The sequence below is a fragment of the Rhinopithecus bieti genome, unplaced genomic scaffold (assembly GCF_001698545.2).
Source record: "Rhinopithecus bieti isolate Rb0 unplaced genomic scaffold, ASM169854v2 scaffold_61117, whole genome shotgun sequence".
In the NCBI taxonomy this organism is placed as follows: Eukaryota; Metazoa; Chordata; class Mammalia; order Primates; family Cercopithecidae; genus Rhinopithecus; species Rhinopithecus bieti.
Genome location: NW_016824934.1, coordinates 697854 through 724861, shown reverse-complemented (window position 1 = coordinate 724861; position 27008 = coordinate 697854). Strand labels below are relative to the sequence as shown.

The 27008-nt window shown below is 38.5% G+C and overlaps 1 protein-coding gene across 1 annotated transcript in view; it reads right to left on the bottom strand.

The window, feature by feature from the left end:
• Nucleotides 1–27008, bottom strand: part of PLEKHH2 (pleckstrin homology, MyTH4 and FERM domain containing H2) — a 134501-nt gene that overhangs the window by 63625 nt on the left and 43868 nt on the right. Inside the window, 13 exon segments of the mRNA XM_017862691.1 lie at nucleotides 347–505; nucleotides 2131–2217; nucleotides 2376–2476; nucleotides 2479–2485; nucleotides 2578–2714; nucleotides 5150–5294; nucleotides 6269–6363; nucleotides 8642–8717; nucleotides 12033–12994; nucleotides 15253–15438; nucleotides 17707–17788; nucleotides 18415–18498; nucleotides 20303–20452. Of these exon segments, the coding sequence (XP_017718180.1) occupies nucleotides 347–505; nucleotides 2131–2217; nucleotides 2376–2476; nucleotides 2479–2485; nucleotides 2578–2714; nucleotides 5150–5294; nucleotides 6269–6363; nucleotides 8642–8717; nucleotides 12033–12994; nucleotides 15253–15438; nucleotides 17707–17788; nucleotides 18415–18498; nucleotides 20303–20452 (2271 nt within the window).

Below are 27008 nucleotides of genomic sequence, written 5' to 3'. Positions count from 1 at the left end.
GTATTCATTGTTTGCTTACTGGTTAAAAAAAAGTGTTAAATATTAATGATATTAACCAGTTTTCACATGTTTCAAATACCTCCTCAAAGTTTTCAATCCTTCTTTTAATATTCTGCTGATAGAATTTTAATAGAGCCTTTACATTTTTACATATTATAGTCAAATTTGTCTTCTTTTCATCTTTATAGCTTTTGCCTTGGGCATCATACTTAAAAACACCCTTTCCTATCCCCAGGATCATATAAATATTCAATATATGTATGCTCTGACATCCCATTTTCAGCGATCATGGGCTCATGCCCACAGTTGCCTGGGACACTGCTATGCAGAGGAGGGAGGTTCCTACCTTAGTGAGCAATCCCTTCACGGTGGGTTTGCCCTCAGGCTGCAGGGAAAGTGGGTTGGCAGCTTGTACTCGAAGGACATTCTGTAACACTTTAATCCACTCTTCCAATATATTGGGAGAATCTGCAGTCAGATAGTATGTGTGTTTTTCAGTGGTCAACTAGAATGCAACGAGAAAGGTATAGGAAAGAAAATTGTGAAGATTTAGGATTGTTAGCATTTTCTTGTTCATTATTCAAACGTCATCACTTAACATGCAAGCAAACATGCTAAACCTCAAGTCCCAGGTTCTAAATCAATGACTCCATAGTATTTAGAACATTTTAACCACTTTGTGAGAATTACAGCAATTAAATTTTTGTGGAAATAATTTTGTTACTCCAGTTTACTTAATTTTGGGGTTATGATTTTATATCTTGTTTATTTGTCACATTTTCCCTTCCTCGCTTAAATGTGCTACAGGTTCCTACTTTTCTTTTTTCTTTTTTTTTTTTGAGATGGAGTCTCTCTCTGTCGCCCAGGCTGGAGTGCAGTGGCGCAAGCTCGGCTCACTGCAAGCTCCGCCTCCCGGGTTCACACCATTCTCCTGCCTCAGTCTCCCAAGTAGCTCGGACTACAGTTGCCCGCCACCATGCCCAGATAATTATTTTGAATTTTTGGTAGAGATGGGGTTTCACCATGTTAGCTAGGATGGTCTCGATCTCCTGACCTCGTGATCCACCTGCCTCAGCCTCCTGAAGTGCTGAGATAACAGGTGTGAGCCACCATGCCCGGCCAAGTTCCTACTTATTGAAATGAGGAGCAGAATGATTAAAGATTATAATAAAATAATACATTTTTAGCAACTAAACAAGAGGTTTCTTAATACAAATGAAGAAATCAACTATAAGTAAAATAAGATCTTGCATATAAGAAGAGAAATTCTTGGAACTAACATGTGATTAGATATTATGAACTCAGAATTTTCCAGTCTCAAATTAGCCACATTGCAAATTTTCCAAATATTTCAGAAGCTTACAAATGATTCCTAACTGCCATGACCAAAGACAAATCTTTCCTTGATTCTCCTTTCTAAATTTTTGAGAGGTTTTCAGGTACAATTCATTGGAAACATTGATAATGTACCTTTCTGGCAAAGTTGTCTTCCACCCTCCAAACGAGCAATATAAGAAAATAATGGTTATTGAAGGCATTTGAGAAATAAAGTGTCTGAATTTAAATTACATATACTAGAATATCTCAACAGCCTGTGTTTTAAATTTAACAGATTTCTGGCAAGACTGGCCTTACGTGTGAGTAAAATGGGCAGCAGCTACCCCTACAGTGTGACTTGCTTGGCAGTACAGTCCCTCTGCTCACCAATACATTTCCCACTTAGGTGTTATGGCATCTGAAGTTCATATAAGAACTATCACTTTCAGATTCTATATTAAATACAAACATTCTTGAATTTCATAGTACATTATATAACTAACATCTTATTGAGAATTCATTTACCAGATAACCCTTCCTTAAAATAGCTTCACAGTTTGACAGCTGAAAATACCTAGGAGATTAAATATGAGGAAAGAAGAGTATAAAGGAAGAAAGGTAAAGTGTGGTGGGAGTCACCCAACACAAACCTAACTTACATTATAGTTTTAACAAAAATTCTTGGAGTTTCACATACTTTCGAGGCATCAAAGTGAATAAAGAAACATTGAATTATCCAATCTCCTTTCCATTAGGTTGGATAATTGAGAACTGAGTTTGGCATAATACAAAAAAAAAAAAAAAGTTAAGTACCTGAACTGTTTGTTTGTTATCTCCTCTTAAAATACTACAGGATGCACTAAGTTCAATATGGCCCTGGGGTTTTCTAATTACATCACTCTGTATGAAAGAGAAAAACAAATGGAAAGTGATTAACTTTAACAGTAAAAATAAGAAATGCTTTGTATCATTACTTGCATTATGGGAAGGAAATCAACCAGGCGTCTGATTTATAGTTTGAGAAATTACGTTCTAAACAGAAAACATTTTTCACTCACCGGAGATTTGTAGTAAAGTAATTCACCACCTTTAAGAACAAACCACCTCCTCTTCCAAGACTTGACTTTACCACTCATTTTTAATAAATAACCAGATTTTCCAGTGGTTCCTAATTTTAAAAGATAGAAAAAAGCATTTTCAGTTTCCTTTTGGAGGCTCAAACTGACTCATTACTTTTTTGAAATCATATTCAATATTTACATTTTTCCCATTATCACTGGAAGATGAGCAAGTTTTGGGGAGCTTCTGCTCTGGCTGTGAGTACTCCGTGTCTGTGGAGTAAGCATCAGGAGGAATAGCATAATCACTTTCAGAAGCCACAGAGGAGACAGACACACCTAAGAGAACAAAGAAAGAAATCAAGTCAGTATTTAATACTGGGGAGGGCCAAACACCGGCTCTGAGTGTTCCTACAGAATACAATTATTCCTAAACCATAAGCCTCCCTAGACTAGATTTATTCTCATTCCTTTGGCCATAAATAACTTTTTTTTTTTTCTTTTTTTGAGACAGAGTCTCACTCTATTGCCAGGCTGGAGTGCACTGGTGCAATCTTGGTTCACTGCAACCTCCGCCTCCCGGGTTCAAGTATTCTCCCGCCTCAGCCTCCCGAGTAGCTGGGGCTACAGGTGCGCGCCACCATACCCAGCTAATTTTTGTATTTTTAGTAGAGATGGGGTTTCACCATATTGGCCAGGATGGTCTTGATCTCTTGACCTCGTGATTTGCCTACCTTGGCCTCCCAACATGAATAACTTTTAAAGCAGAAAACAGAACTAAGGGGTAGGGACTGTCACGTAAATCTCTAAGGAAGTGAAAGGAACAGGAATCATATTTTGGTATGATTACAATCACAGCTATTTTACATATATAAAATATATGCAATAGTCTCATGTATCTTTTATTAAGAATTAAAAATATGTGTATTTACACATTGATATATAGGCAAATGTTGAATCTTAATTTATTGAGATTTTCACAATCACATTTTAAATTTCTTAACTTCTGTAATCACTTTTAAAGTAACTTCACATTTTAAAAAAACACAATTCAGTAGTATTTTTTCATTCAAGTTCCATAAACTACTAAGCAGTTTACAGATTTTAAAATCTTTCATAAGAGAAGCAATAAGATTGAAAGATATAAACAATTTATTTCACTTGCCAGCAGCTATAACATAAAATTCAATGGATCATTTATACAATAATTCATTTGCCTTTACAGAAAATGACTTGGGAGTTGCAAGCCACATTTCGTAGGTCACTACAATTGGAGATTTAGAATATATTAAATAAAATCGAGGACTTAGGTAATTATTTATAAAAGTATTCAGTAATTTTTCAAAATATGTATTAATATTTAAGGGACATCTTAGAACAATGCCACTCTTGTGACACTACTTTTATTTGACTCAGACAAGTAACAGTTGCTATAATATCTTTATTTTTCATAGAATAAACAAAAATTTAGACCTATAGGGACCTCACAGATTGTCATGGCTAATGCCCTAAGGAGACTAAGCCCAGAGATTAAAGGATTTGTCCAAAGTCAAAGAGTTAGGCAGGGGCAATGCTGGAACACAAATCTCAGGCTCCCAGGACCAGGGCCAGTGTGCCAGGTGCTGTCCTAGATGCTAGGGATAGCAACAACAAAATATTGGCTCTCGTGGAACAGATTCTAGTGGAAGGAGACCACTGACAAACAGGCGGTAGGTGCTATGGAATAATAACACATAGAGCAGACTAAAGGGAATAAAAAGATCTGGCAACAGAAGAAAGACAAAGGGCTGCAATTTGAGTGATGTGGTCAGGGTGGACCTCACTGAGAAGGCAGCGTTTGCTGACGGAGGTGAGGGAGTCAGCTATACAGACATCTAGGGGAAGAACACCAGCTGGAGGAAACACCAGTGCCAAGGTCCTGAAACGCAAGCATGCCTGTCATGTCCCAGAACAGCAAGAAGGCCAGTGAGGCTGCAGCTGAGTACACAGAAGAAAGGAGATGAGGTCAAGTACATGACCAAATCCTTACATCCATTGTGAGGAGCCACTGTAGTGTTTCCAGCAAAAGTGTGACATAACCTGATTCTGGCCATAGAGGGGCAAGTTGAGAGCAAGAAGACCAGTGGAAGCTCAAAATGTGAATCCTAGGAAGGCTGAGCAGCTCCAGTTGAAGTCGAGGGGACTGGAAGTACCCAGAGGTTCCACCGAACACAGTTTGAAAACCAACAGACACACCATGCTGCATTAAGGGCTTTTCATAAAATACAGATGTCATTTAGTGGAAGTAGATCTCTCTGTAACCGCTACCCACACACAGAATCCACTAAAAATCATAGACATATCCCAAGTAAAGCTTTGGTTGTTCTCCACTTTAACATCAGATTAATTGACAAATTTTAAGGTATATTTTCTGCCAGTTAGCAATGTGACAAATTTAGCTGAAATACGTCTATTTCACAAATTATCCAAAATGTCAAGAGAGAAACCTCATTTTGGCCAATTATCTCACTTTATTCCAACAATAAAGTGATCTCCCTCTCACAGACGATAAAAGGCTAAAAAAAAAACACAAAAGACTATATATTTATTTGAAATCACAGAGAATTAAGAAGAGAATTAGGACTATAAACATATCAGTCATAGGCTAAAGTTCTTTTCACTAGGGTCTGAAGCAAGTTCTTTAATTTAAAAAATATCCTGTTATGGAGATAAAATTCCCAATTAATATTCAGAACGATCTGGAGTTGCCTCATATGCCTGTGATTTTCCCTCACCTCGTTTCATGGCTCTGGGGCTGCCTGGCCCACTCCTACTGCGTGAGTCTGACTCTGACGTCCGGGAGCTGGATCTGGAGCTGTCTTCTTCCTCTGACCCAGATGAGTCATCCTGGAAAGGGCTGCTACTTATTTGGGTCGCCTTCTAAAGAAAAGAGGAACAACCTCCCTGTATTCATCCCTAATGTTACCACTCATCCAAGAAAAGGCTGCTAGTTATTAGGGTCACCTCCTAAAGAAAAGCAGAACAACCTCCCTGTATCAATCTCTAAGGTTATCACTCTTTTTAGATAACAGAAAGTTTTACAGGAAGAAGTCATAGGATATGTTTTTTTTTTTTTTAGACGGAATCTTGCTCTTGTCGCCCAGGCTGGAGTGCAATGGCACGACCTTGGTTCACTGCAACCTCCACGTCCCAGGTTCAAGCGATTCTCTTGCCTCAGCCTCCTGAGTAGCTGGGATTACAGATGCCTGCCACCACGCCTGGCTAATTTCTATATTTTTAGTAGAGATGGGGTTTCGCCATGTTGGCCAGGCTGGTCTCAAACTCCTGACCTCGTGATGCGCCCGCCTCGGCTTCCCAAAGTGCTGGAATTACAGGCATGAGCCACCGCACCCGGCTAGCATTATGATTTTTAAAAGGAATTCGGGAATGTATTTTGCTGTTATCAAACTCATGTTGTTAAACCCTGAATTCTAATTAGCAATTATAAAAGATTTCTGAAAACATAAGGTTGTCAATACCTGACAATCCTTTTAATTAATACTTCAAGCAAGGAAGGGGTACTCTGGCACTGATACAAAGATCTGCCTAAATTAGGAGTTTTCATTTACATTATTAATAATATGTCTCCTTTAAACAGTCCATGGGAAGGTGGGGGAATCAATCACATGGGACACAGTAAAAACTGGCTCAGACCTCTAATATTCTGATAAGTGTCTTCTCCAGACCTTTCCATTGCTTCTTTTTTATGATATGTTAATGTGAACTTGTAAAACTCTCTATAAAGGGAGAGCCTGTGTAAAATGTTAAGAATGGAATATGGAGCTTGGATTAACAATTTCCTTGATCCAGCATGAAGAGAAGCACATGTTTTAACAATAACAATAATGAGTTACCCCCTTCAAAGTTGTATACACTGGGGTGGTCATGTTCTTGTATATCAGAGATGTATAAAGTCCTGATGTGGTATAGGAAAGGGCTGCAGCAGAATCTGAAACAGAAAAACAGGAAACAACATTTTAAAAAATCTTCTAATTAGCACATTGGTCTTTTTCTTATGAATACAAATTAGTATAATTTCCATTTAAAGAGAAGTTGGATTAATACATGATTACTAACTGTATAGTCTACTTTATAGATAATGGCATTTACAGGTTTATTTATACACTTTTTTACATGGTTCATTATTTCCTCATGTGTGTTAGTTCCCCAACTAGACTGTAAGCTCTTTGAGAGCAAGAACCATAGCTTTTATTTCCTTGGAATCTCCATGCATGCTTTGCTCAGGCTGGGCAGAACTAAGTATAGGCAACTGCTTACCAACCAATGTAGTGAGCAGTACATAGGAAGATATTCTCTGACTATTCATAACCCTATTACCAGCATGGTATCAAAACCACTGTTCTGGTGGGGCATGGTGGCTCACACCTGTAATCCCAGGACTTTGGGAGGCCAAGGCGGTGGATTGCTTGAGCCCAGGAGTTTGAGGCCAAACTGGGCAACATGGCAAAACCCTGTTTCTACTAAAAATAAAAATTAGCCGAACATGGTGGCATACACCTGTAATTTCAGTTACTTGGGAGGCTGAGGCACAAGAATTGCTTGAACCCAGGAAGGGGAGGTTGCAGTGAGCCGAGATCATGCCACTGCACTCCAGCCCGGGCGACAGAGCGAGACTTGGTCTTGAACAAAACAAAACAAAACCACTGTTCTTAAGCCTTTGTCAGGTAAATCTGATGCTGAAATATTGGAATATAATTTCCTAGCTGAGTGTAGTGGCTCACACCTGTAATCCTACCATGAGAGGCTGAGGCAGGAGGATTGCTTAAGGCCAGGAGTTTGAGACCAGTCTGGGCAACACAGTGAGACCCCCATCTCCACAAAAAATCTTAAAAAGTATCAAGGTGTGGTGGCATGCACCTGTCATCCTAACTAACCAGGAGGCTGAGGCAGGAGGATCTCTTGAGCCCAGGAGTTCGAGGCTGTAGTGAGCTATGATCACACCACTCCACTCCCACCTGGGTGACAGAGTAAAACGCTGCCTCAAAAAAAAAAAAAAAGATACAATTTCTTGAATGGAAAGAACTGCAGATAGCTGAACAGGAACTGAATATCAACAGTTACCTCTAACATATGAATTAGTGGTGGGATAGGGAGGAGGTAGTAAAAATAACCACAGGAAAATTTCTTTTTATTCCAGACAGTTCTTGTTGATTTGTTTTATTTTTTATAATGAGCATGCATTGTTTCAATAAGAATTTTTTGGAAGAAATAAAGAAAGGGGAAATGTTTTAAATGCTGGCAAAAAAAAAGGACGTAGAAGCGTATATTTTTACATTTTAAGCAGCCTGAATATGCCCGCGCCGCGCACCCAGCAGCTGAAATGCCACAGTTTCTCTGATTTAGTCTCTCTCAGGTAAAAGAATACACATCAGAGTTGAGGGTATTTGAGTCCCTACACTAAGACGAATTTCAATTTTAAAAGACAAATCAGCAACCCTAGAAATCATTTTTTGAAAGTTTACACAACTCTTTACTCCAATGAATTTAGACATTTAGGAAGTTCTTAGCAAATGAAATAGCAATACAAATCACTTTTCTAAACTTTTCTTACTGTGGTAAAAACACAGAACATAAAATTAACCATCTTAATCTTTTTTTTTTGAGACACAGTCTTGCTTTGTCGCCCAGGCTGGAGTGCAGTGGCACTATCTCTGCCCACTGCAAGCTCCACCTCCCGGGTTCACGCCATTCTCCTGCCTCAGTCTCCCAAGTAGCTGGGACTATAGGCGCCCGCCACCATGCCTGGCTAATTTTTTAGTATTTTTAGTAGAGATGGGGTTTCACCGTGTTAGCCAAGATGGTCTTGATCTCCTGATCTCATGATCTGCCTGCCTTGGCCTCCCAAAGTGCTAGGATTACATGCGTGAGCCACCATGCCTGGCCCATCTTAATCATTTTGAAGGGTACAGTTCAGTAATGTTAAGTGTATTCACACTGTTGTAAAACAGACCTATAGAACTTTTTCATTTTGCAAATCTGAAACGCTATACCCAGTAAACAATAAATTCGTTTCTCCATGCACACCCTGCCCCTGGTAACCACCATTCTACTTTCTGTTTCTAAGAATTTGACCCTTTAAATACCTCCTTTAGGTGGGATCATACAGTATTTCTCTTTTTGTGACTGTACCATGTATTTGTATTATACTATCCCTTAGCACAAAGTCCTCAAGATTCATCCAGGTGGCAGCATGTGAAAGCACTTACTTTTATTAACATTCTCCATATTGAAGGCCTCAGACATTCGAATACCTGATTTGGCTACAGCATAAATTCTGCTTTCCTAGTGTAAAAGAGAGAGTTTGAACAGGGTATTTAAACCAAAAAAAAAAAAAAAAAAAAGATTACGTTCAATACACGTTTTTCATTTGTTCTTCATTTAAGATTCACTAGAGTACAGCATTATTATAAAACCATCATCGGTGCCAACTAAAATATGCCATTGTGAATAGTACTGCAGAGATTTTCCCCATCTGTTAATTATTCCATTATTTATCTTTTCCCACATTTTGTTTTATAAATTCTTTTGAAGATGTGAGAAAAGTAAGAGAAAGCTTTTTCACAATCACTGACTACACATAAACACCACCTTTAATATCCTTAGCATTCTAGAATATGGTTGGCAGTGGGGAGAAAAACAATGAAGGGCTATAACATTAAGCTAGAAACCACTCGCAATAATTGATTACACATAAACACCACTTTTAATATTCTACTGTTCTGGCAATGGTTAAACAAAGAAAGGAAAAGCGTGAAGTCAGAAGTCATACACAGAGTAGCATTAAAGGCTATTGCCTTCCTATATCAATGTACGTTTCACTCAAGTAGAAGCAATACCTAAAGTCAAACAAGAAATGAATATGAGAATTGCAATGGAATTTATATTATCTTGTTCCAAAAGTAGAATTTTGTTTTCTCTTCTCTTCTGAGAAATCTCTGAAACAGGTACTGGACAGGTTATTAGCCCTGCCCCCTTGAGAAAAGGGACCACAGGCGGTTCCTAATGCATACAGCAACATGTCCTGAATTTTGTAATGGGTCTAACTCGGACACAGTTGACCATCCAGGAAATAGTGGGCAACTAAGGTGATCCTCTTCAGCACAGCCAGTGGCTTAAGAGGTAACTGGCACGAAATCTCTGACTATCAGGGATATTTTAGATTGAAAAGTGTCTGGCTGAATGAATCAGATGCAGTTTCTTTGAGTGTGAGATACACACACACACAGACAGCAACAGAAAGACATATAACAATAAGGCAGCAAGCAGGAGACGGGAGGCAGTCTGAAGCCCTAGGAGAGTGGGGGAAAGTAGTTAGTAGCAGAACCGAGGACAAGCCGAGTCACTGGGAGCAGGGGCAATGGATGTCACTTGTTTCTGGCAGAGGTACTGCTGACTCATCACAAGTTGTCCCTCTAGAGTGACTATTGTAATTTGCATGGTATTCTAGTTCAATAAGGATAGGCTATGCCTTAAAATAAACTCTTAGAAATTCTTAAAATAAACTTATATTTATTGAGGTAACTAGAATACATCTCTTTTCCTTGAAACCTGAAAATACCTAACAAACACAGAAATAAAATCTCAGACTTGGCCAGTCTGCTGGAAGGCTTTTGAAAAGCAATACTACTTTTTCAGGACTGAATAGTTTCAGAAGAGTAAGAGAAGACAGAGTGGAAAAAAAAAAAAAAAAAAAAAAGGTAGTAGAATGGGTTGCCAAATAAAACGAACTTAAAAGCCTAATCTAAATCTCTGAAAATCTCAACATCATAAGATAGGCAAGATTTCAATTTCTCGCTGCCTAAAGTATAACATAATTGGAATTCCAGAGATTCACATGCCATTAACTTCCCCTTTCCTGTGCTATCCGAAATTTAGTAATAAACTACAGGTTTCATGCGGATATTGAAATAAAATGTCCTCTTGAAAGCAAATAAGAACACATATATCTTAAGGTCTGAATTTATATTAGAAAAACATGTCTGCCCTAATTTGCTTAAAACTGCATCAGTCACAAAATAAAAAATATAATAATAAAAGAACATGACTCCAAAAACCAAAAAAGTCTTGCAACCCAGATGTTTCTCTGGAGGTCAAAGGTTAAATTATGCCAGTATGTGAAGAAAACCTTAAATCTATAAAACAGATGATTTCAGGCCAGGTGCAGTGGCTCACGCCTGTAATCCCATTATTTGGGAGGCTGAGGTGGGTGGATCACTTGGAGTCAGGAGTTCAAGACCAGCCTGGCCAACATGGTGAAACCCCATCTCTACTAAAAATACAAAAAAATCAGCTGGGTGTGGTGGCAAACACCGGTAGTTCCAGCTACTTGGGAGGCTAAGGCAGGAGAATTGCCTGAACCCAGGAGGCAGAGGTTGCAGTGAGCTGAGATGGTGCTATTGCACTCCAGCCTGTGAGACAAGAGTGAAACTCCACCTCAAAAAAAAATTAAAATTAAAATTAAACAGATCATTTCAAATACAGGATTTTTTTTTTTTTTAGTCTAGCAATATTATCCTACTAATGGTCAATGTTTCAATGGAAGAAGATTTAATCTATTCTAGGTCTGTCGAAAGATGCTTTGGAAACCAATAGCTATATAAGCTCAAAAAGAAAATCAAATTTATCTTAAAGCCAATCAAATAAATGACTAAGTTCAAAAACTGATGACTAACAAGAGTTAAGTGTCCTGGTTTAGAATTCACCCAAAATATCACAGTTAGGGGGATCCCTTCTTTCCTACCCCCAACGTTTTCTTCCACATAGAGGAACCTCCAGTAATTGAACACTGCTGATCCCTCTCTACCTATTCACTTTCCCCTCCCCAAGAGGAAGAGTGGCTTAATGTGATTGGTAAGCTGAGAAGGAGAAACTGGACATGCAGAGCCTGGCAGCTTCCTCTCCCCTTTCTCTTGAGGAGTAGCTGCCTGCAGAAAACAACCATCTGTTCTGTTTTTCAAGGTGGTAAGTTTTAGAGGGACACGGCTTCACTGGCAGAATCCTGTGGTGGTCCAGGGCTTCCTGGGAATGGATGAATCTTTGGTTCAGTATTAGAAAGCTCATTTGCCCACTAATTCTCTAAAATTAGTTTTATCAGTAAATAAGGTAATATCTTGATCTCCCATCTGTCTTGTCATTATCTTGTTTCTCAATTGATTCAGAACTCAGTGAGGGAAGAGAAGAAATTGTAGTCTAAAAACTGGAAAATGTCAGAAAAAAGCTGGATTTGAAAGGAAACAAGAAAAGACAAAGTAAAACCTGAAAATGAGTGTGGACACTTTGGGAGGCTGAGGCAGGAGAAACATCTGAGGTCAGGAGTTCAAGACCAGCCTGGCCAACATGGCGAAACCCTGTCTTTACTAAAAATACAAAAATTAGCCAGGCGTGGTAGCACATGCCTGTAGTCTCAGCTACTCAGGAGGCTGAGGCAGGAGAATCACTTGAACCCGGGAGGTGGAGGTTGCAGTGAGCTGAGATCGCGCCACTGCACTCCAGCTTGGGCAACAGAGCGAGACTCCTTCTCAAAAAAAAGAAAAGAAAGAAAAATGAGTGTTGAGAAAAAGACTACTGTGTATGTGTTACGTGCGGCGCTATAATTACCCAAGAAGGAAAACGGTGCAGGGGAGGAGTTGGAGGTTTGCTGCACGCCGCCTTCTTTGCTGAGTCACAGTTTTCCTGGTCATCTGAATTTGGAGAGTCCAAGGAGTCATAGGAAAATAATCCATCATCACAACTCGTGTCCATATTCTCTAAAACTTCTGCACTGTTACCATCAACTAGATCAAGATCAGTTTCCTGAGGTCTCAGTGGTCGTATCATGCTTATAGCATTTCTATTTGTACCAAACATCCTGTCAGAGCTTAATTGTGGCTGGCTTAAGTGCCTTTTGGCTAGTGCTACACTTATACTGAAAACATTAGGAACCCTTAACTTTGGGGATGGCAGGTGTGATGAAGGCACTAATTGTGTTCCTTTTCCAGAGAGTGAGTTAGGATGCTTTGGCATTAAAGCTGGGGTCAAAATAGGGCTTGGGGTGTTGGCCTCACTCGATGAAGATGAATAATCAAGTCTCTGAGATTGAAATTTTTTATTCAGTTCATCTGAGGAACTATCTTGCTCCTTTTTACTCGCTTCAGAATTTCCCTTTCCGAGAGGACTATTTAGAGCTTTCCACTGTGCCTCCTGCTGCCAAGAATATAGCTTCTTGTGTTCTGGTCTCTTTATGCCAAAAGTCTCTTCCTCAAATATAGAGCTGCTGTCATCAGATGCTGTCAGATACATTTCACTCCCCATCCTGCTACACTGGACCCCTTCCTCAGATGTGTGACTGGAGAGGGTGGATGTACATCTGGACTTGGATCTTCCTTTGTTCCCATCTTCCTCATCAGAACTCCAGTCACTCACTGGAGCCCCAGAATTCTGGGAGACGCCACCATCTGTGGCAAAGCTTGCTCCTGTTTTCCGATTCTGTTCTGAGCCACAAGGGGTTTGATGCAATGTTCTCTGGCCTCTGTTGTTTTCTAGAACTTGGTTATCAATAGACTTTTCTGGAATTTCCATTTCTAGAAAAGGATACATCATATCAACATGCTGCCTTTAAGAATATAATATTTCTGTACATTTAGCTTTTTGTAGCTACACTGTAGAAATTGACACTGTAGAAATTAGCTGGGTGCAGTGGTGTGTACCTGTGGTACATACCACTGAGGCTGAGGCAGGATGATTGCTTGAGCCCAGGAGCTGAAGGCTGCAGTGAGCTATGATCAGCCACTGCACTCCAGCCTGGGTGACAGAGCAAGACCCTGCCTCTACTTTTTTTTTAAAGGAATAAACCAAAAATTTCATACAAATCATTTACATTATCCTGTGTTAGTCTTGTCTTTTTTAAACACAAGTTTTTGAAAACTATAAGCTTTATATAAAACTCAGAGCCCTAACATGTCAATATAATAGTTTCCAAATTGGTTTTTACAAAAAAAACATGTTGGGGAAAAAAAAACTTAAAAGAGTCTAAAAAGAGATAATAAAAGAAGCAAAATGTGAAACAGGGCAACTTTGACTATCAAAGAAAGCAATCACCAAAAAAATGAACAGCATGAATTCTATTTTAGAAGCAAAGAAAATGACACCTCCTTTCAACTAAATATTTAAATTATAATAAAGTAAATTTAAGCATAATAAATACAAAGCTATAGGTTAAGAAACAAACCTTGCACCGAACTTTGATACATTGAGATATGCAAAATCGTGAAGAAAATTAAACACAGAAAAGCCTTCCTTGCTCTACTTTTGGTTTAATCATAACTACAAAATGTGTTTTTATAATAAGAATAATACTTTTAAAAAATATCTTTAGATATGGCTTATTTTTATGTACAACATAATTAACAGAATGAACCATTGGCTTCATAAACAAGGAATTAAACTTTTAGACTGAAGTGTAGAAAAGAAACTTTGAAAACATAAAAACATAGACAGGACCTTCATAATTAAGGAACTAGAGGCTGAACAAATAAACTCTAAAATTTGGTATTAGGCAGTTTGTTAAATTTGCAAATGAGCAAGAACATCAGTACAGGCAACCTCAGCTGTACTTGACTGTTAGAAAAAGGGAAGGAAATGAAAATGGCTTCTCAAAAGGGGGAAAAAAAGTGCAAGTAGGCTGGGTGCAGTGGCTCACACCTGTAAATCCAGCACTTTGGGAGGCCAGGGCTGGCAGACTGCTTGAGGCCAGGAGTTCAAGGCCAGCCTGGGCAATATGGTGAAACCCCGTTTCTACAAAAAATACAAAAATTAACTGGGCATGGTGGCATGTGTCTGTAGTCCCGGCTACTAGGGATGCTGAGGTGGAAGGATCGCTTGAGTCTGGGAGGTCAAGGCTGCAGTGAGCTGTGATCATGCCACTGTACTCCAGCCTGGGAGACAGAGTGAGATCCTGTCTTAAAAAAAAAAAAAAAAGAGAGAGAGAGAAGAGAAGAGCAAAGTAAGTAATGGCATGAAAGCAAGGAGCAAAGGAGCCTTCTGATTGGAAAATGTATCATTTTCAGAATTTCATAACCAAGCATAGAGACAACTTGTATTATTATGCTTTTTCTCTTCTGGGGGAAGGAACTTGGAGTTGAAAGTAGAGAGGATGAAAACTCAGGTCTCTCTAAAATATCTGGGGAAAGTCAACAAAAGAGATTGTGCTAGAGGTGGCAAAGCCAACAGCTGCAACGAAGCAAAATTTAGAGAGATTTTTTCTTCTTTTTGATAGAAGTGCTTCAAGACTAAAAGAAGAAGAGTAGAAATCTGTATACAGGACCAGGGTTTAAATATCTAGGAAAACATTTTCCTCTTTGAAGGATTAAAGGAAAATCAAAGCAGTTATTAATTTATCCTCTAGGGTTTTTTCTTCAGAAGTTTGCTACACCAATGTTTAATTTCATGTGTAATATTAGGTAATGTTTTATATTTTAAATAACTAATGAATAGGAAATTCACAGTTCTAATCTGAAACTCAGCTAAAACAAGTACAGTATCTTGTAGGTGGGACTGTAAACTTTTTAATTTTAAATACTCCCCTTCTACCTACAGCAGGAAAAAAATATTAAGAAGGAAAAATCAGTTTCTCCTATGTGTCACTGGCAAAGGCTCTCAGAAAACACAAAATAATTAGACACACAAAGTTAAACGCTGTATTGCTCTTTAGAAACATTCTGATAAAATACCAAATTGTGGGGGAAAAAAAAGGAAAATTAAGCTGTATTTGGATTAATCTTAGCAAATGATTTTTCCTTTTTAAAAAATGCCAAAATCAATTCCTGTAGTCCATAAATACCTTCCATATCTTTTCCTTCAGTGAACTCAGATTCTTTCGATGATATCTTGCTCATTTCCTCAGATTTTACTACTTGAGGAGGACTCCTTGCTCGAGACAAAAAACACCCAAAGGTCAAACTGCTTAGGCGCTGGCCTTCCGAAAGCTTTAGTGTAGAGACAGTGGACGACTTCTTTCCTTGAACTTCTACAACGTCATTAATCAAAATTAAGATTTGAATTTTTTATGGAAGTTTGTTAAACATAGAACCAAGGCATATAAAAACTTGAACAAATCACTCTTTCTGCCAGGAAAAAAGCCTAAAGGTCATCTTTATTGATGTATAATAACATGGAACCTTCAATGACAAGTATCACATTCCAATGTTTAAATTCTGTTTTATATATTTTGAATGTTCAAAATATTTTTAACTGGAGAAACAAAAATATCTAATCCCTTTAAAAGTAGTTAGTTCTAAGCAACAACAAAACACAAACAGATTATAAATAACTAGAGAGCTCTAGCTTCCTGCAGAGTCAAGTATTGACAAATACCAGTTCAGCGTTGGTAAAATGTGCACAGTATGCCATTGTGAAGAAAAAGAAACTGAGGTCCTGGTTGCCGAACCAACCAAAGGAAACTTGGATCATCCTTGGGGCAAACCATCCCATGACAACTGTAATGACTTCTGTTTATCTTAGTTTTCAGTCATGAGAAAAAAGCAGATGGTGAGGTTTGGTCTATGGTAACCACAATATAAAGAGCTTTAATCACTTCTTTGGAGACAAAAATAAAAGAGGAGATGGGTAAAGAATTTAGATAGCTAGTGAAGTGATTAGGTCAGCACCTAATCACGAATTTAATTCATCTCTTGGACTTTATTATTATTTATTTATTTTTGAGACAGGATCTCTCTTTTTTGCTCAGGCTGGAATACAGTGACATGATCATGGCTTACTGCAGCCCCAAACTCCCGGGCTCAAGCGATCTTCCCACCTCACCTCCCGAACAAGCCCCCACGTAGCTGAGAGTATAGGTGTGTGCCACCATGGCCAGCTAATTAAAAAAAATTTTTTTTGTAGCAATGGGGTCTCACTATATTGCCCAGGCTGGTCTCAAACTCCTGGCCTCAAGCAGTCCTCTCACCTTGGCCTCCCAAAATGCTGGGATTACAGGAGTGAACCACTACATCCGGCCCAGTGACCCAGTCAAAAGTTATAAATAATTTTGGAGATACATGTTTTTTAAAATAGACCAATCTCACCACTGATATTCTTGAGTTTATCAGCAGATTATCAATTGATTCTCCTAATTGACTGGATTCAAACCCTCATCTAGAAGATCCATATAGGGAAAGGACTAGAACACTGGTGATCCATGAACGAACTGAGTTGTGACATTTGCATGCAAGTAACCACCAGCTCAGGCATCTAAGAACACACAGAAGTGCCTCAGAGCTGCCCTCAAATAATGCCAGGTTCAATAATGTGTTCGGCATGTGTGATGCCAAGAAGCTTCCTCCAGAGTCTTCAATGCAGCTACAAATGTATGATATCTGTGACTCTCCTAATCCCCATTAAAAGGTCTATTCTCTAAGGCCAAAATTCAAGTCTTCCTGAAATTTTGGAGTACATGTCTCTCTGATATGACTACCTCTAACTCACTATGTTGTGTGGTAAAGTCCCCTGTATTCTTTCAAGAAAACAGGGAGATATAGCACTACATCACTTAGAGGGAGCAAAATGTCCTCACCATTAGAGATTAGTACCCATCATCCATGATGTCTGACCTCCCAGGCTAATGTCACTATACAGTACTTTTAGCAAGGTGGACTCTCTGGAACTTAAGTGTGTTTCTAAAAAGCGTACCGATGGAAGGCCTTTTAGAATAGAGAGAGGCGAAATTAGTATTTGGTCATGTTTTTCTGATCTATGTAGTGACCACTTTGGTAGACATCATCAATTCCATCTCTTTTTTGCCTTCCACTTTCAGGCCCAACATTCGCTTGGGTGCAGGAGTTCTGGTTTGTTTAGAAATTCTCTTTCGGCCGGGCGCGGTGGCTCAAGCCTGTAATCCCAGCACTTTGGGAGGCCGAGACGGGCGGATCAGAGGTCAGGAGATCGAGACCATCCTGGCTAACACGGTGAAACCCCGTCTCTACTAAAAAATACAAAAAAACTAGCCGGGCGAGGTGGCGGGTGCCTGTAATCCCAGCTACTCGGGAGGCTGAGGCAGGAGAATGGCGTAAACCCGGGAGGTGGAGCTTGCAGTGAGCTGAGATCCGGCCACTGCACTCCAGCCTGGGCGACAGAGCAAGACTCCGTCTCAAAAAAAGAAAAAAAAGAAATTCTCTTTCATTTTATGACAACAGCTTCTTGGATGATATCCATAATTGCATCTTTAAAACATCAAAAAAAGTAAAAGCCTATACAGTCAAATAAGTCCAACTAAGCTATCTTAGTAAAGTATTTGTACCTTGTAGTTTTGACTGCATTGTTCTTATCTCTTCAGTTTGGTTTTGGTTGATCAAACGAAGATTCTGATTCTCCAGTTCCAGCTAAAAGAACATAATGGTATTCTTTTCACATAGAGACAACATTATAAAAATGTACTAATAAATTATAACATTAGAAAATGTTAATATTTAGTTTCTCTACATGTGTAAGCAAAATACGAAGGAAATGATAAACAAATATCAGATTAATTTATCAGAATAGGTTATCAACCTAGATAATTATGGTATCAATATTTACATTTTCAGAACTAAGAGTTTTAAATGTTTTCACCCCTTATGCCTTTTCCACTGTAAAATTATTTTAAAGGAAAGGATTTCAGCTTTAAACTGCCATAAAAATGAAAATGTGCACTTCTCAGCTACCAAATACATTAATTTTATGAGATATAGATATATGTCCTATTATTTGAAATTAATTAGAACTAAAATTAACTTATCAGAATAAAGTTATTTACACTGATCATCATGAGTCTATTAATAGGTCTAATTTTTAAAATACACTGGATATTAAAATGAAAGCTACCTATATCTCAAGTTTATCAAAAGACAACAGTATCACCAACCGATCAAAATTTTTTGTTTTACTCAGAGTAATCATATATTCTGATGATGGATCAATTCAAAAGAAGTAAAAGGTAAAGAAAAGGAAAACATATAGCAATAAATACCTCATTTAATTTAACTGTTACCCATTCTTTGATCTTAGCTGCTTTCTCTTCTATTATTTTAGCTTCTTGTATTCTTATTTGTTTCTGAAATAACAATAGCAATTTGTTTAGTTCAAACATAAACGCAATGATCTGGAAATGTTATACCATAAATATACAAGACAAATCCACTTAAAACTTGTTTCCAAATTACTATATCTACTTTCAAATTACCAAATAAATTTTTGAAAGAAAAAATTATTCAGTAGATACAAAAATAAACCACAAAGCCATATGCACGTATTACTAGTTTTAGCAACCGCTATTCTCTTTCTCTGAAAGATCATACACTGAAGTCAATCCACTGAATTTATCAACAAAATAAGCCATTTCTGGAAATGGTCTAGGATTTAGAGCAGTAGCACAGGGGTCAACCACTTTGGGGAGAAGAGAATAAGGCTCTCCTTAGGGGCATGGCTTTTTTTTCCCCCTTAAATACTAGCTTTCAAAGATCCAAGAAAAATAAACATAGTGAAATTCTAGCTCTCATTTACCAGCCTTAAAATCTGGCTATGGTCACAAAACTACTGAGAATGTGACTACCAAATAAATCACAATAGGCAGGGTCTAGGGGTGGTAGAAAGCTGAAAACCACTGACCTAAAGAAACACTGGTCTTTATCAAGAAATGGGAAAAAAAATGCTGAAAATAAACAACACATTTAACAAAACGATTTCATAGTGGTCATATTTAAATGATGTTAAGTGACCATTAAGTACATAACCCCAAAGCAATTTTTTCCTAATACATTATTATTATTATTATTATTATTTTTTTTTTTGAGACGATGTCTCACTCTCTCGCCCAGGCTGGAGTGCAGTGGCTTGACCTCGGCTCACTGCAAGCTCCGCCTCCTGGGTTCACGCCATTCTCCTGCCTCAGTCTCCCAAGTAGCTGGGACTACAGGCGCCCGCCACCACGCCCCGTTGATTTTTTGTATTTTTAGTAGAGACGGGGTTTCACCGTGTTAGCCAGGATGGTCTTGATCTCCTGACTTTGTGATCTGCCCACCTCAGCGTCCCAAAGTGCTGGGATTACAGGCGTGAGTAATACATTTTTTAAACTAGATTACTTGATTCCAATAAAGTGGCTCAAAAACGGTGTACATATTTCTAAGCAGAAGGATTGGCATCAAATATAAATATTTAAAATATAATGTTCTATGAATATTTCCAACATTCTAACAGTCTGAAGCAAAGATTGGTTGCAAACAATTTACAGACATACCTGCTGATAACCAAATGCTCCCAACTTAAATACTACATTTAAATGCTAACGTTTGGCTGGGCATGGTGGCTTGCGCCTATAATACCAGCAGGTTGGGAGGCTGAGGTGGGCGGATCACCTGAGGTCAAGAGTTCAAGACCAGCCTGGACAACATGGCAAAACCCTGTCTCTACTGAAAAACAAAATACATAAATTAGTTGGGCGTTGTGGTGTATGCCCATAGTCCCAGCTATTCGGGAGGCTGAGGCACAAGAATCGCTTGAACCTGGCTGCGGGGGGTTGCGGAGGTTGCAGTGAACTGAGATGGAGCCACTGCACTCCAGTTTGGTTGACAGAGCGAGACTTTATCTCAAATAAATAAATAAATAAACTCAAATGTTTGAATATTAAGGAGCATTCTCACATCCAAAAAGTGTTAGATCTTGCCTGGAATCACTCTGAACTTAAAGGAATGCCATTTTACTTGCACCTTTCACCAATAAATGTGATGCAATCCTATAGGTTGACCGAATAAGCAAGATTTCTCCCCAGATTTAGAAATTTAGGCTCTCTCTTTTTAATCTTTGTGATTATGCACAAATGAGTGCACACACTTAAAACTCTTTATCAAATTCTTCCTAACCTGCTCTTCAAGTTGCAATTCCAAGTTTTGAATGATGTCATCTTTTTCCTGTATTAGCGACTCCAGATCTTGACACTTATTATATAATCTTGTCTCTGATTCACTGGTTTGAATATTAGCTGCTTTTAATTTATCTTCCATAACTTGTACCTAAATTCAAAGGATAAAATATTAAAATTGTGTGTGTACTTAGGTTATCATAGTATTAAACCTAGAATTTTACCTTAATATTATGTAGATTCCTAAAAGACTTCAAAAAGGAAAATACTAAACAGCAAGGTTTAATGTGTTTAATGATTATAAAGTCTGAAGCCTATTTCACCAAGTGGTGTTACCTTTGAGGTACATACAAACATAAGAAATTCTCAGAATATTGCTGTCATATAAAGTAATGTACATGTTTCCTAGAGCAATGACAATAAGCAAAGTGTTATATGAGTATAGAAACAGAAAGTTTCCAGCCCTCATTTTTTCATATTTTCAACAAAGTATAAATTAAGAAAGATGAGTGGTGAGATGAGACCCAGACTGGATGGCCTGGTATAATAATGTATTATGGGAAAAAACTTGAACTTAGGTGAAAAAGAAACATATACACTATGGAAAGGGGGGTGGGGGAAGAAGCTTAAAGCCCCAAATGATGGAATCATAAAAAATAAAAATGTATTAGAGTATAGATATAGGTAGGAGAGTGCACTCACTGAGGGCTTCTTGATTCATTCATTTAACAAATATTCAGTGAAAATCTGCCAAGTGCCCAACTTATTCCAGGCCCTGAGAAAGCATCAGTGAATAAACTAGACCGCCACATCTCTGCCTGCGTAGAAATTACATTCTAGGCCTGGCACAGTGGCTCACACCTGTAATCCCAGCACTTTGGGAGGCCGAGGCAGGCAGATAGTTTGAGTCCAGGAGTCTGAGAAATTACATTCTAGTGGGGTAAGAGAGATCACAAATATAATAAATGTTAAAAAAAAAAAAAAAAGAACAGTACATTACATTACTCAGGTGATAATGATAGAGGCAGGAGGCAGACAAATGCCTACGCAGATGGGGCAGATCCCCAGTGAAATATCCAACCTTCAAGCTGGAAACAGTCCCGGGTAAATCCTTGAACCAGATTGAGAACCTGCCTTCCTGTTTGGCGCACTTTCTTTCGATTGATCCCCATCCTCCACCTATTTTACATATACCTACCCTTTCCTAATTGATTTTCTACACTATCATGCCCACTTTTGAGTAATGTCTTTACTTTAACCTTTTTTGCATAGTCACAAGCCAGTCAGCACGCACTCCCTATTCTGAGCCCATAAAAAGCCCCAGGCTCAGCCATATTGGGAACTCTCCTGCTTCGGGTAGGGGGACCACCCCACCCCTGTCCCCTCTGCACTAAAAACTGTTTCATCACTTAATAAAACTTCCTGCCTTGCTCATTCTTTGAGTGTCCGTGCGACTACTTCTTCCTAGTCATGAGATAAGAACCCAGATCTAGCTGAGCTAAGAGGCAAAAAATCCTGCATCAATAAGGGTAGTGGGAAAAAAAATAGAACAGGGTAAAAGAGACTAAGTGTGTGGCTGGAGGTTGAGTGGTGCTGCAAGTTTAATATCTAAGATAGACTGGCCCTGCTTGGATCTTCTGCGAAACACATCGAGGCATATAAAATCTCAGAAAGGCATATCTGCATATTGTGTTTGCCAACCTACATGGATTATATAAGTCTATTTAACTCATAGTAAAGTTTAGATTTTCCTATCAACACCTTTTAGTTCTCACTTTTCTCTCCTTTAGTTCTCACTGTGACTCACAAACTTGATCCTTGATTGTAGATGGTCGAGTTGATTGGATGCCTCAGCAGAAACTTCACAAGGAGATCCAAGTAAGAGATGTTTGAGATGTTAATGGTAGTATGAAGGAAAATAAAATATTGGGGACTGTATACAATATTAAGACTTTCATTCTATATACTCCAAATAGGTAAGAATATAATTTTAGCAATGTTTCAGATTATACAGGCAAAGAGAAAAAAATAATGTGAAAGCATTTGAGAAATTAAAGATGACAGTTAAGATGAAAATCTGAAATTATTAAAAACACTTCTGAAAAGTCACAAGGAATCCTTACTTAAAGCTAAAAAATATTTGACTAATGAGGATTTTCTCCTGAAAGGTATAAAGATTAGTTTGGATTTCTTTTTTTTAACCATGAATGCCAGGTTTCATCTGTGGGTTCACTGCATAAATGTAAATCAACTCGGATGCCAAAACTGTTCTATTTAAATACCAACCACATGGCTGGAAACTAGGAAAATAAAAGCAGATTAAAAAGAAGAAGAAGAAGAAAAAAAAAATGTATTCCACTATCCAAATGATAATTTAAGCTACCTTAGATTCTAAGTAATATAGTGGGCTTTCTGCATGAGCTGAAGGACAAAGATCTGTATCAAGGACAAAGGTCTGCATCAGAGATGATGTCACGTAAAACCGCCCGAGCAGGACAGAGAGCTGGACAGTAATCTTAAGATGGTATAGCCAGTTGCACATACGGCATTCTGTAGCTGAGGAAGCAGGGAGAGAAGAGCAGAACTCAAGTCCAGAATGGTAGTTCTCTTCTAGGCACAGATTAATAGAAGTAAACCTCAAGAAAAACAAAAGTAACTGAGTAAGAATAAAAATAAATGCGACCAGACCTACATCTAGTGTCCCTTTATTAAGTTAAAGCAAGCCACCCTACAGACATTGGGTAGCCACATAAAATAGTCCTATTATTGCTTAGGAAAGGTCTATCGTCCTGGAAAACTATGGTTTGGAACTACTCTTTTATCCTGAATAACACATTCAATTTGGAAGCTGTTATTACATGAATGAATGCTACAGAGCTCCTTGGATGCATCCTTGCCGTCTTGAAGCTCTTCAATTCGACCAGTATTTTTAGACAAACACCTTTCCTAGGCAAGAAAAACATTGGCAAAAGGGGCAAAATCTCTTAGAGAGAGAGACCACAAAGTAGTTACAAGCAACCTACTTACCAACTGGTCCTATTAAGACCAAGTTCTGTAGACAGGATCCAGCCTTCCTTGGTAATTAATATGAATAAGAGGTCTAGAGAAAAGCTAAGAGGTCCACAGAAAAGCCAAGATGCCTTTTAAAACATCTCACCACAACCATATGGAAAACAGCTCACTTGTTTTTCCATTCATTTAACCAGAACCATTTAAGAATTTTAACTATTCAGAGACTGGCCAATAACAAACACCTGTGAATTCAAATTGGTTGTTAAATAAACTCTCACAAATGTGTACACACGGATAGCCTCCAGTGTGGAATGCTTTGTGGTTTTAGGCTACTTTGCTTCTTTACTTCTAGGAGAGCCTCTGGTTGTATCCACCCACTTCAGCGCACTCCTCACCTACTTCCCCCAAACATTCTTGATCCCAAAGTCCCTAAATTCCTGTTCAGCAAAGGGTTAACTCAGTAGACTTAGGGTGCACAGATCCTCCACATTCCAAAGAAATGACTGGTCCTTCACTGGCTCTTGGGAGACAACATCTGATGCCCTGGAATATCTTGACTGTTCAGGCTGCCTTTGTATTAATACAGTTGAGATCTTGGGTCACACCACATGGTTTATGTTAATTGTGTGACTTATGGTGAATGCCTGTTTTTTTGTTCGCCTGGGGTCCTGGGCCAAAATGTATCAGTTTGACCTCTGGGTGGGCTGGAGACTGACTAAGAACAGTCAAGTGGATATTTCAGGCCTACATGACTGACCTCTAATCAAAATCCTGGACACCAAGGCTTGAGTAAGCTTATTTGTTGGCAATATTTCATACATTTTGTCACACATTGATGGGAGGATTAAGTGCATCCCTGTGCAACTCCACAGCAGAAAGACAACTGGAAGCTCATACCTGATTTCTCCAGGACACCACTCTATGTGCCCTTTTCCTTTGTTGATTTTAATCTGTATCTTTTCACTGTAATAAATGGTGACTGTGAGCAAAACAGCTTTTCTGGGTCCCATGAGTCATTCTAGCAAATCACAGAACCCAAGAGTACTGTTGGGGATCCCAGTACAGCTTCCAGTGCTATTTCCCATAGGAGAAAGCAGGAGCTGCAAATAATTACTCCCATTGTAATTATCCATATCACTATTTCCTTCTTCCCAGTTCTAACCTTATTCCTGTCCACTATACATAATCGAGATGTGACTGTATTTTTGAGAGGGAGTTGAAAGTTTCTATTTCTATATATAAATTGCTATGGCATGACAAAGATTCCTGATTGTTTCCAAACAGAATGACAAAATAGATTGTTTGGAGTATTTTAAATCCCAGACTACTTTCCAGTTACTTAAAATTTACTTGTTGATTTGTTTAGATTGTTTAGATTCAAACAATAACAACTTCCTTATAGATTCTAGATATTAGACCATTGTTGGATGCATAGTTTGTGAATATTTTCTCCCATTCTGTAGGCTGTATGTTTACTCTGTTGATAGCTTCTTTTGCTGTGCAGAAGCTATGGGCAAAGGACATGAACAGACACTTCTCAAAAGAAGACACAGGCTGGGTGTGGTGGCTCATGCTTATAGTCCCAACACTTTGGGAGGCTGAGGAGGGAGGACAGCTTGAGCCCAGGAGTTTGAGACCAGCCTGGGCAACATAGTGAGAACGCATTTCTACAAAAAATTTCTAAAATATTAGTTGAGTGTAGTGGCACATGCCTGTGGTACCAGCTACTCAAAAGGCTGAAGTAGGAGGATCACTGAGCCTGGGAGGTCAAGGCTGCAAGTGAGCCATGATCATGCCACTGCACTCCAGCCTGGGCAACAGAGATAGACCCTGTCTCGAAAAAAATACTTAAATAAAAACAAAGAAGACATACAAGCAGCCAAGAAACATATGAAAAAATGCTCATCATTGCTAATCATCAGAGAAATGCAGTTCAAAACCATAATGAGATACCATTTCACACCAGTCAGAATGGCTATTATCAAAAAATTAAAAAATAACAGATGCTGGCAATGCTGTGGCGAAATGGGAACACTTATACACTGTCGGTGGGAATGTAAATTAGCTCAGCCACTATAAAAAGCAGTTGGAGGTTTCTCAAAGAAACAGAAGTACCATTTGACCCAGCAATCCAGTTACTGGGTATATAGTCAAAGGAAAATAAATTGTTCTACCAAAAAAGACACATGCACTTCTATGTTTATCACAGTGCAATTCACAATAGCAAAGACATGGAATCAACCAAGGTACCCATCAATGGTGGGTTAGATAAAGAAAATGTGGTATATATACATCAGGGAATATTACACTGCCATAAAAAAGAATGAGATCATGTCCTTTGTAGCAACATGGATGCAATTGGAGGTCATTATCCTAAGAGAATTAACGCAGGAACTGAAAACCAAATACCACATGCTCTCACTTATAAGTGGGAGCTAAACATTAAATACACAAGGGCATAAAGATTGGAACAACAGACACTGAGGACTATGAGACAGGGAGCAAGAGATGGGGACATGGGCTATTGGGACTATGTTCACTGCCTGGGTGATGAAATCATCCATATCCCAAACCTCAGCATCACGCAATATAACCATGTAACAAACCTGCACATGTACCCTCTGAGTCTAAAATAACAGTTAAAATTATTTTTAAATGTGTATATATATATATAAATGTGTATATATATACACATTTAAAAATGTATATACATATACATTCTCATATATATATGAGAATGGGGGACATGGCCAGATATAAGCCTGCAAATAAGGAGAGGGACACACAGGTCTTTGCATGTCATGCTACACTACTTGGATGGGATCTCATAAGAAAGGGAAGGCCATATGTTTATAAAATATTTTTTAAACCTTCTTAGAAAACTTGAATTCAAGAATGTGTCAAAATTTACTGACATGTTATCAAGGAAATCAGCAAGTTGATTACAATTTTTACATGTTTACTGCAAATTAATTAATCATTAGAATCACATTTACAACACAATTATTTTGGCATAGTACTCCATGATTACAAAGTAGGATTTTTCTTGCAGAAGTTGAAAATCAAGATCATTAAATAATTTGCTTTCCATATAATGAAGTTTGGGCCTCACATAGCAAAGCATTGCAATGTAATATCCATTACAAGGTCATGGATATTAGAATGACTGAGCAGCATGGATTTATTAAGAGTCAAAAATGACTTCAGGCTGGGCATGGTGGCTCATGCCTGTAATCCCAACACTTGGAGAGGCCAAGGCAGGCAGATTACCTGGAGTTTGAGACCAGCCTGAACAACATGGTGAAACATCATCTAGACTATAAACACAAAATTAGCCAGGCATTGTGGCATGTGCTTATAATCCCAGCTACTCAAGAGGCAGAGGCAGGAGAAATGCTTGAACCCAGGAGGCAGAGGTTGCGGTGAGCCAAGATCACGCCACTGCACTCCAGCCTGGGTGACAGAGTGAGACTCAGTCTCAATAATAATAATAATAATAATAATAATAATAATAATAATACTAAGAACCAGCTTTACAGAAAGGCAAGATTAGCTCATGTGTTAGAATGGTCAGAGGCAACTTTAAATGCAGCTGCCACCATGCCTGAATCAAACAAAGGCAAGGGATCAAGCCCCAAAGGATAAAATAAAAACACACATACTTTTATAGGGGAATAATCTACCCTTCTTTGGTT